General features: G+C 32.4%; 1 protein-coding gene across 1 annotated transcript; it reads right to left on the reverse strand.

Annotated features, from left to right (window-relative positions):
• Positions 1 to 7595: 7595 nt before the first annotated feature.
• On the reverse strand, positions 7596 to 11178 carry LOC122581242 (probable leucine-rich repeat receptor-like protein kinase At2g33170). The gene is made up of 2 exons (XM_043753426.1): positions 8216 to 11178; positions 7596 to 8090 (listed from the first exon to the last, which is right to left on the reverse strand). Exons 1-2 carry the CDS (start codon positions 11124 to 11126, stop codon positions 7666 to 7668), a joined length of 3336 nt encoding a protein of 1111 aa, XP_043609361.1. The 5' UTR covers positions 11127 to 11178; the 3' UTR covers positions 7596 to 7665.
• Positions 11179 to 12152: the final 974 nt, after the last annotated feature.

Genomic DNA, 12152 nt, shown 5'->3' on the forward strand with positions numbered 1-12152 from the left:
GATTTGGTCAAAACAAAAATGAAAAAGGCTATCACACTCCACCCCTGGGCAGTTGCCCCCGCTGCCCCATGCTATCTCCGCCCCTGGGTCTCTCGGTCTTAAGAACAACTATTATAACAAGGTCTAAGACTATCTCCATATAGCAAATGTGCCCTTAGTCACCATGTCATCTATCATGATATATTCTTATAAATTTTAAACTTTTAAAATTCTTAAGTTTTCCTCAAACAATACAAATATCTTTATATTTTCTACACATCACACATCTTTTCATATTTCATATACGTATCATTGGCTGAGGATATTAACCCAAATTATTGCGTTCAAGTGTTAAACAAATCGTTTTCATGTTTGAAACTTGTGTTATTCGCGTGTTTCAAACCGAGTAATACACGATTTGCCATTTACTTCAATATTTAGCTTTTTCAAAAATAGATTTGAATAGTCGAGGCATGTATGTCGATTTGTTGTTTTGGAAAGTGATGCCAAGATCATGAAACCCAGGGACGGAGCTAAAAACGTTTTCATGAGGGGTTAAATATAAAAGCTATTTCTCATATTTATCAGAGTCATATCTAAATTGGAGAATAAAAAATTAGCCCCACGAAGATATTTGTTATATATAGTTTATTCAAATTATTAAAATCTGTATTAAAAAAAATAATCTATCAATAAACTAAAACAGGATTGCATCATCCTTTAATCGACACGTGTCACTATATTAAAACGACAAATGTCCTTTTAGCCAATTTCACTAAAAAAAACCTATTTAATAAATTCTTTATTTTAATCTTATCTATATTCGTATCTAATTAGGATATTCATATGTTAATAAATTCATGTATGTTTTATTAATGATAACTAGATTATTGTCTCGCGTAATACGCGAGAGATTATATTTAATTAATGACATATTATCGTTGTATAATATCGTAAATTGACAAACATAGATAAAAGATTTTGAAATGGACTAATTAATAATATGATGCAAGAGTTGTAAATTAATATCTTGCTCAAATGAGTTAATTTATAAATAAACAAAGTTTCATTAAACAATATTACATTTACAATCAAAGTTGAGATATGTCTCTATATTACTATATACAGAAAAGAAAAAACATGAAATTTCATGACTTTATCTCTACTACATTATAAAACATTTGTTTTCTACAAAATTTGTAACTTTTCACCAATGTACACCTACTAATGCATAATGTACAATATATCTATATACATCTCAATCATTCATTTTTCACTTTTCTCAATTCTCAACCACTCATTTATCTCTCTTCCACTAAGTAGTTAATTACTAAAATAGCGGTGTAGCGGTCAAGGTCCGATATATGATATATTGGTTATAGCGGTGATGTAGCGGTAATTAAAATATTATGCAATATATATATATATATATAATACTTAATATTTAATAATAATATCAATTAATACTTTATACTTAATAGAAATATCAAAAGTCAAGCTTAAAAATGTCAATATTTGAAACACTAGTGTTAATACTTACAAAATTTAGTGTTTCTTTCAAGTTTGGGCAAAAAAAAAAACGCTATAGCAACGCTATTTTACGACTATTTTGACCGCTATAGCACCAATATTGGTAAATGCGCCGATAATAGCTGGACCGCTATTTTGACTGCTATTTTGCTTGAGGACCGCTGACCATTATAGCACCGATATGGCACTGCTATAGCAACGTTATTGATGACATAGCTCATCCATAAATCATTTTATTCCTCTAAATCATTCAAAATATTTTATCTCAAAAATCGTACAGCGATAAATTATAAAAATTATATGGGTCTTCTTAGAGATGTCATTCGTTATATTTTCGACGAATTTTTAAATCTGAGGGCGGAGCCAGTATGGCTAAAGCATTTGGCCATCACATTCTATGATATATCACCTCCTATGAACTATCACACATTGTGACCTATCACCTGTGCCATTTTATTTTTTTCACCTCTATTTAAGAATTCAATTTTAAAAGTTCTTTCTTAAACTTTTAGCGTCAAAAAGTCTACTATATGTGCTCATAGTTAAATTTTTTTTAAAAAATTGAAAAAAAAACCCCGCTATAGCACCGCTATTTTACCATTCTTTGGACCGATATTGGTAAAATAGCGCCGATAATAACGGGACCGCTACTTGACCACTATTTTGCTTGAGGATCGCTAACCGCTATAGCATCACTATTGATAACATAGCTCCTTCATAAATCATTTTATTTCTCTAATTAATTCAAAATAGTTTATCTCAAAAATCGTATATCGATATATTATCAAAATTATATGGGTTTTCTTAGAGATGTCATTCGTTATAATTTTAGCGAATTTTTAAATCAGATGGCGGAGCCCGTATGGCTAAACATTTGACTATCACACTTTATGACCTATCACCCCTGTCATCTTATCTTTTCACAAGTTTTTAGGCTCAAAAAGTCTACTATATGTGTTCATAATTAAATTTTTTTAAAAAATTTGAAAGTAATTTTACATCAAATATATTGAGATTTGTAGATTCTGTATTTATTGTTAAATTTATAGAATTTTAGAATTTTGAATGGTACTATATTAAATGTCATTAACCTCCTATGTATTTGATAAAACATGTATTAATAAAAACCTTAAAATCTTTAAATAAATTTTAATTTAATAAATTTTCAAAGCTCCAAGTGTGAAAAATTAGCAAAACCTTTTTTTTTTTTAATTGGGTTAAGGGGAAAAAGAAAGTCCAAAAACTTTGGTTTTATTTTGGTTAAGTCGACTTAAAAAAAAAGTAAATAAAATATTAAGTTGAATATACAACTTCTTTTTTTGGTATTGGGCTAAGGAAAAAAAAGTCCAAAAATTTTGGTTTTTCTTTGATGAAGTCGGCAGCAAAAAAAAAAGAAGTAAAAATAAAATATTAAGTTAAGTATACTAAGATTTAATTAAAAACTACAAGGGCTAATGTTGTGTTTTTTCAATGATAAATTTGGTAAGGATACAATTATTTTGATCTAAGGGTTGTAACTAAAAGTTTAAACTTATCTAACGGTTCTTGTTTATCCATAAAAGAATTTAGAACCTTGTTATATATAGATTGGTAGATGATATACTTATGATAAAATAGGATTTCTATATCTATTTATTATTTGTTTCCAATATTGTTTTTATTAAATATATGGATGTTGGCATACGTAATTTTCAAATACGTATAGATTTCTATTAGTTTTCTAATTTTTTCTTTTGAAAACTAATAGTTATCTAGAATGTCTATAAATCTAATAATCAATACCAATATTACGAATTATGATCTACATGCACTTATTACTTTTTTACGGTTTTTATGAATCATTCGCCAACTATTACGAAGCTATTACGAATCATATTATTTGTAAGCTTAATCCCTTTTCTTGGTTATTCTTATTAGTATTGATATATTTATTATTGTTGTTCTCATTATAATTATTACTATTTCGTTATAATATTTTAAGTTAATTGATTTGGGCTTAAAAAATTACTCTTTCATCATAATGATGTTGTTTTTCATATTCTCATTTTTTTTAACTTATGAAGTTTTAGGTTATATGTATAATTGACTAAAAGCATATGATTGGATTTATTAAATTTAGACTCATGGATTTACATTTTGTGTTTTTGTTTTTCCTAATTACATGTTATAAATAAAATAAAATATAAATATAAATAATCATTAATCAACCGTGCAGCCGTATTAGTACTAGTAATAATATAAAAATAAAAATAAAATAAAAACCTCAAGATAAGCAGGTATCCACTTAGCCGAAAAAGGTGTGGTGCTTTTGGAATTCCAAATTGTAAACAAGTTGTTTTCTTTATAAAACATCGTATGATTATTTATCCCCACACTTAGAAAGTTTAGAGTGGGATTAATTGCAAAGCTATAACAACTTGGCCAACATATTTATGGTTTTTTTGATTTAGGAGATAAGCTATTTATTAGATATGATCCAAGTACCATCACGTACCTTCTTTTTTTGATCTTCAAATCATAGATAACTATATTATATGGTGTAACACCTTTTCACACCAAAAGCATTCCCACTTGGTTTTAACACTACACAATTAATCATAAAAATAACAGGCTTTTTCATGTGTTTGTCGTCTTGCTAAATTTTCATTTAATATATATTAACATTTTACTTCAAAATTTATTTTTTTTTGGATGCACTTGTGTTTGACACACATGTAAATGTTAATGGATCAGCTGGTTTGTAATGGACAATCATACTTTCATGTTGCTAATGGGCTTTAATCAATCAAGAATTTTATAGTATATATTAGGGGTGTAAGAAATGAACCGGAAAACCGATAAACCGGTCCGAACTGCGTGATCCAAAATCGAAAAAACCAAAACCGGAAAAAACCGAAACCCGAAAAAACCGAAAACATAAAAACCGAAGTGTAACGGTTCGGTTACGGTTTTCAATATTCATTACCCGCGGTTAACCGAACCGAACCGAATTTTGATATATACCTACATATAATCATATATATGTATATTTACACATATATGTATTCCATAAATACATCATTTACATATCTCTTTAGCTAAAGTTTTCTATTTGTTGTCTAAGATATTAACAATTTTACTAACTTTCTTTCACAATCTATAATTAATCTTGAATATTATAAGTAAATTTTTTATATATATACTCTTTTTAAGAAAAGTTGTTAACTTTGTTTAAGATATTTATCAAAAACATTAGTAATATCATATAAAAGACATTTTAAGTAGTAAATCATGATACTCTTAGATAGAAACTTGCATTGTATAAATAAAACGTTAGAAAAAAGTAATTCACAATTAGATAAAATGTATATTTATTTATAAAACAAAATATTAATGTAGTTAAATAACTATTATATATATAAAAAAAATTAATTAATGCAATGTAAATTGACTATTGTAATTAAAACTTAAAATTTATATTAGCATAACTTTAATAAATGGTTAACCGAAAATAAAACCGAAATTAACCGACTTTTTCGGGTAACCGAACTTAACGGTTCAAAAATTTTAACTAACCGAACTGAACCGAAACCCGAAAAACGGTTCGAAATTTCTAGCTAACCGAACCATTTACAGCCCTAGTATATATTATTTATACTAGTGGCTGTTGAGACATGAGAGTCCAATACATGTTAATCACACACTAGCTCTAATGAGTTAATCATACTGAATTTCTTTCATGAGTTGACCTCCATCACGGCTAGAATAATGTTGTTATCTCACGACTCTTCAAAAAAAATGGTTTTGGAAAGAGTCAACTTTCTCGTATTAACACATGGTATACGTATCACAGTATCAGTTTGTGGAAGAGAGAAAGGGTTATCACTCTCTACATATGAACAAAATGTAATTTTGATGCTTTGAAAAAGTTTTATTTTGCTATATATATAATTTTTAACTTTCCGTATATATGCGAATAAAACTAAAAAGCCATGTGATCTAATGTATAATTAATTGTTTTGAAGAAAACATCATATATATATTAGGGATGAGAATATGTGGTTATCATATATCTAAGTTTGGCTATAAAGACCTCTCTTATTTTAATATTTTAATCATAAAAAACATGGGGCACAATCATTAATATATCATGAATATCCTACGTACATACTGTTAGTATATGATCACGTAAAATGAACATATGTCCGAAAATGATTTAAGTCTACGGGGTCACACAAAAAGACACGGGAACTCTATATTATTAATTAATATATTAAAGTAATATATTAATTAGTTTAATCATGAAATGATTAATTTAAATAAGTTAAAGGGTTAATTGTATTAAATTAAAGAGGAGGATTAAATGTGAAAATAGGAAATTAGTGTTGGAACCGAATTTTCCGATTGGGGTTGGGGGGGGGGGGGGGTTCTATCAAGGGATTTTTTTAAGTCTTGATTTAACTTGTTTTCCAAGATAATTAAACCTTAATTATTCCCTATATATAGAGGGCTTAATTCAAGGGTTTTCATTCAATTCACACATAAGTTTCTGTCCTCTTTCTCCCTCCTTTTCTTGGTTCGGCCGAAACACTCAAAAACAAAGGGTTTCGGGTTTTGTTTGGTTTGACTAATAGGGATAATAACAAAGGATTGTTTGGTTCGTGATCGGGGTATTAACATACGGTATAAGAGATGTCTAGTGTGCGATCGTAGAGGGATTTACTTCAAATCTTTTTAAAGTTATCATCTACGTTAAAAGGTATTCCTTAATCCTATTTCAAGGTTAATTATTTGATTACATGGTTTTATTTAATTTCGTTGCGTACTCGTGAATAATGATATTTATATATATATTCCAACACATACTTAATTGTATATATATGGGAAGTGATATTCGTACCTGATTGATGTACCACAATATACAAGTTTTACAGCTGACCGTACAAGCCAGTATTGCACAAGTGTGATACATCAATTAAAACAAATGGTACGAATATCACTTCCCTATATATATACATTAGTGTATATATATTTGTGCTCTACGAATCATTGTGCATCATATTCATCATGATCCGGATCATGGTCACAACTCTTCGTTGTCGATCTCCAAAATGGTTGCAGCTTTTTTAGCATCTTATCTCTTCAAAGTTCCTAGCTTTAAATTTCTCATGTGATAAACCTAAATTGAACTAAGAAAGAGTCATTTTCTAACTAAAGTATGAAAGCACCTAAAGTCATGGTAGGATCAAAAACACTAAAATGAATGAAACCACGAAAAAGTATAATAAATATGTCACATGCTTTCAAATTGGTCTGCATCTGTATAAAAGAGCCATCCTCTTCTCTTTTTTCCTGTTTTTTTTGTTGTTGTTGTTGTTGATATGAGAAGGGCCATCTTATATCAAATTTATAATACCTCATGAAATATACAACGGATCTCAAAATTTATGATTTGATGATAGGTAAAACTTAATTCTTTAACACGTGTTTTTTGAATGAATATGGCAGGGTGGTGAGAATTGAATTTGCACCTAAGTGTATCTAGTATCTATTTTTAGTGATCAGTTTCTTTGAATTGATCCACTGATCAGGTGAAGAAGATGTTTCTTCTGCAAGTGATATATCTTCGCAACAGCATTTAATGATGTATCTTCTAAAGAAAAGAAACCATCATGTCCCTTTGAGTTGCAGAAAGCCAAGAAAATGTTTGCTTTCCAAAACTTTTGTAGAATCCCTTTGACTTTTGTGTTTACATGTTGCATATATGATCAACGCCAATTCATTCAACGGGATTCATATATATGTATATATATTACACATGCTAGTAATTTACAGATGGCCGGCATCCTATAATTAATGAAATACATATATGCACCTATATATTTTATGGCAGTATATAAAATGACGGTAATTTTGAACATCCATCAGCTAATCATATACTCGTATAATTAGTTCAGCTAATAACACACAAACAAGCTATCTATATTTATATATCCCTCAATAAATTCATACCAAGAAAAAGGGTACGTACATGTATCATGTATGTATGTATTTATGTACAATCTCATCATCAAAGGTTGTTAAGAATATCAAGTGGGAAGAAATCATTAAAATTAGAATCACAATCACATTTGGTTAATAATAGGTAGGCACGTGTAGCACAACATACACTCACTACTACAGGCTGACTTGCTCTTTTGAACAAGGCTGATGATTGTGATCATTATCATCATCTAATGTATTAGTAGTAGAAGAAGAAACAAGGTTACCAACTCTTTCATTTGATTCAATCAACATCAACACAACTTCCCTCATCGACGGCCGGTCAAAAGGTGACATATTCGTGCACATTATAGCTACTTTCAAGATGGAAATCATGTGGTTCACCACACGTTCATCATCTTCCTCTTCAACATCCAAACGGCTGTCCAGAATCCCAACATTTATTGAATTCTTTCGAATATAACTTCTTACCCATGTAACCAGATCCCCTCCTTGATCTAATGGTTGTACCGGAGCTCTTCCGGTTACCAGTTCTAACAAAACCACCCCGTAACTGTATATGTCACACTTCTCTGTCACCTTCATCGTATATGCATATTCTGGAACATACACACACATTTATATATTTCAATACATTATATAACCCACAATTTCATCAATCTATATATATATATGCTTATAAGTAGTATACAAGTACAAGCATGAATGGATGTTTTTAGCTTACCTGGCGCTATGTAGCCATAGGAACCAGCAACGGCGGACATGGACTTGGACTGCGGCATATCGATCACTTTGGCCAAACCAAAATCACCCACGTGAGCCTCATCATTCTCGTCAAGTAAGATATTATTGGACTTGATATCACGATGAATGATCCTTGGTTTACAGTCATGATGTAAATAGGCAAGACCTTGAGCAGCCCCAAGGGCAATGGTAAACCGAGTTGGCCAGTTCAAACTGCAAGACGAACCATTATGAAGCAATTCACCCAAACTACCCCTCGCCATATACTCGTAAAGCAGCAAATTAGAGTCCTGGTAATGACAATACCCATAAAGCTTTACAATGTTACGATGCCTGATTTTTCCTAGTGTCAATATTTCAGCCTGAAAACTGTTTTCAATGTTGTTTCCTTCTCGATTGGAAGCAAACTTTTTCACAGCAATTGTCTGTCCAGACTGCATCACTGCCTTGTAAACCGTCCCCACAGCTCCTCTTCCAATAACATAACTGTCGTGGAAGTTCCGTGTGGCCTCAACCAACTCTTGGAACTTGAAACCATTTTTTGGTGGCAAGTATAAATCTGCTGACGAGACCGGAGAAGTTTCTGTATCATCCTCTATCACAGTTACATTTCGTGTAGCTGTTTTTTTCATGAAATATAAGATAACAACAATCAAAATAAGAGAAACCCCACCCACAACGGCTGCGATCATTGTGACTACTTTACCTCTGGCAGCATCGCTACTCTCCAAAGTAGGCGGTGCAGGGGTGGAACCTGAAGACTCGTCACAGCTTGGTAACGGGCCTCCACAAAGACCAACGTTACCAATGAAACTGCTGATAGCCATGTTCAGAAACAACGGTACAGAAGGCAGCGGGCCATAGAGATTGTTGTACGAGAAGTTGCAGGACATCAAACTCGAAAGATTTGCAAATGTACCTGGAATTTCAGCGCTTAAATGATTGTTATCGAGCAGAAGGTTTTCTAGTAAAATAAGATTCCCAAGCTGGGGAGGTATAGGGCCAGAGAGATTATTGTGGCTAAGATTCAAAGCAATCTGCAAACTCGTAAGGGATCCAAGCTCAGGTGGTATCTCACCGGAAAGGAGATTACCGCCCATCTGCAACTCAGTCAAACGAGAGAGATTACCAAGGACGATCGGTATTTCCCCAGAGAGCTTGTTTTCTGAAATCAAGAGTAGCTCCAGCTGAGAAAGAGCACCAAGCTCACGTGGTATCTCATCTGAAAACCCATTCCTGCTGAGATCAAGTCTTTGAAGCATCTTGCAATGCAGAATCCCACGTGGTATCCTTCCTGTGATCAGATTGGAAGAAATATTGAACTGAACCAAATGAGTAAGTTTCTCGATCTCATTAGGCAACTCCCCCGACAAGTAATTTCCTGAAAGATCAAGCCTTTGTAACTTTTTACAGTTCCCAATCTCCAGGGGAATCGGGCCACTGAATCTGTTTTGACCCAGTTCAATAGCCGACAGGTTTGCCAAATTGCACAATGAAGATGGAAAGCTTCCAGTTATCTTGTTACCACTTAGACGGAGCTGAACTAAGGATTTGCAATTCACAATCCCATTCGGAATATTTCCATACAGATCATTTGACTCAAGATTCAGTAACATCAGGTTCCCACGCCTGCAGGCATAAGGTGGGATCTTCCCGGTCAGATCATTGTCGGAAAAGTCAACCACCCAAAGCCTGTTATAGATCCCAAACCCTTGAGGAATAGTGCCGTTTAACGAGTTGCTAAAGAGCTGCAGCTGATACATTCTTGGGAGATATTGAAAACCAGAAGGAATGGGCCCCGTAAGTGAATTTATGGAGAGATCAAGCTTTGACAAGTTCCTCAGGTTAGAAAGCTCATTCGGGATGACTCCATGAAGCTGGTTTTCAAACAGATAGAGCAATGTAAGCCCTTTTATGTGACTAAACTCAGTTGGGATCTCACCTACCAAATAATTCTCTGAGAAATCAATCTCTGTGGCTAGAGAAAGATTGCCAATCTCTCTGGGAATCGTACCATTCAATCCGTTTCTGTACAAGTATAACTTCTTCATGTAGCTAAGCTTCCCAATCTCTTTCGGGATTCCACCAACAAGATTATTTTGATATAAAGCAAGAGTTTCAAGACAAGAACAGTTAGTAATCTCTTGTGGAATGGATCCTGATAACTGATTATTCCAAAGAATCAAATCAGTAAGCTTTGATAACAGCCCAAATTCCTTAGGTATCTCCCCATCAAAATTATTTTGAGCAACCCCAAAATACTCCAAGTTTTCACACCCACCGATCTCTGCAGGTATGTTTCCGGTCATACTATTTTGCCCGGCCCTAAAAGTTGTCAAATTCTTAAGGTTCCCCATAGATGGCGGGAGTGGGCCTTTGAGATTGTTGGTGTATGCCACAAATTCAACAAGCCAAGAGAGTTGACCAAACGACTCAGGGATTGACCCGGAAATCTTGTTGTTGCATATATTCAAATGACTCAAACGAGAGAGGCGGCCAATCTGGTCTGGTATGCTTCCATCAAACTGATTACTGTTTAAGTAAAGCATCTCTAGACTTGAGCAGTTCCCAATCTCCTTTGGAATGCTGCCACCAAAATTATTGGAGGAAAGATCAAGAAAAGTCAATGAAGCCAAACCACCTATACTCGGGCTCAACGTTCCAGAAAGGTTCATGGAATGCAAATCAAGAGACCAAACTTTTGCATATGTGCAATTCACACCCATCCATCCACAAGGTGTCTCATCATCTGCATTCCAGTTGTTTAGATACCCGAATTCGTCTCTAACATTATTTTTCAACTCCAAAAGATATTTCCCATCTGAATTCAATCCCTTGCAAGGTAATATCATAAACATGATCCCAAATAACAACACAAATACTTTACACATTGTTTCTTTCTTACAAGTGATTGAAACTATTAGTCAATAATTTTGCACCAAAGTCAAAGTAGCATCTTCAAGAACCAATATTCAGTCTGCACATCATCATTAAAAAAAACTAGTAAAGATTTGTCCTCTTGGATGAATCAAAGTTCAAAGATTCAGTGAGCCCACAAAAAAACGAGGGTCATTATTGATTGATTGATGAAAACAAGTGAATAGTCCAAAAACAAGATTAAAGATTCAATAAATCTAAAAAAAGGTTATTAATTTCTGAACTAAAACTCAAAAAAAAAGGTAACAAAAAACAAGAAAAGGGTATGAAAGATTTGCATACCTTGAAGTGGTGATTAAGTCAAAGCAATGAAAATCCTGCAAGGAAATTCAAGAAACAAGTTCATGGGGTTCAAAACATATACAACATATATGTAATCTAATTGCAATAATAATCTGCTACTAAAAAGAAGCCCATTCGATACCAAAAAAAAGAAAGAAAGAAAAAGATGAACAAGGTGCATAAAATAATATCAACTTGTTTCTTGGAAAAAGAACAGGTCCTTTCTAAAGAAATCAATTCAAATGCAATGAATCAGTAGTAAAAAATGGCTTCATTTTTTTTTTTAATGTTTGGGGATGTGATTAAATAATTAGTAGTTGATTTTATGGGGGTTAATGAAAAATTAGTAAACACGTATTATATGTTGCCAGAACAAAACGGCAGTGGAAATATGAAGCTAAAATACCGATCGAGTCTAGTATAAGTATTTCCATTTTCTTGTTATTAATTTTCTACTAATATTTATTATATTAATTAATTAATTAATGGGTATTATTGTGGGTTTGAATTGAAGCTAGAATGGCCGACCAAGCATGCAACGCAATAAAATGAAATGAAAACAATCACACCTCTCTTTCTCGCTGGAACTAAAAATTTCTTTTTTCCTTCAAAGATGGGGCGAACGCGAACCTTTTGGACAATAAAAAGTTCCAAATCTTTTTTTTTTTTGTTCCTACTAAAATTATGTAAATTGATGC

This window comes from Erigeron canadensis, chromosome 1 (genome assembly GCF_010389155.1).
Source record: "Erigeron canadensis isolate Cc75 chromosome 1, C_canadensis_v1, whole genome shotgun sequence".
Lineage (NCBI taxonomy): Eukaryota > Viridiplantae > Streptophyta > Magnoliopsida > Asterales > Asteraceae > Erigeron > Erigeron canadensis.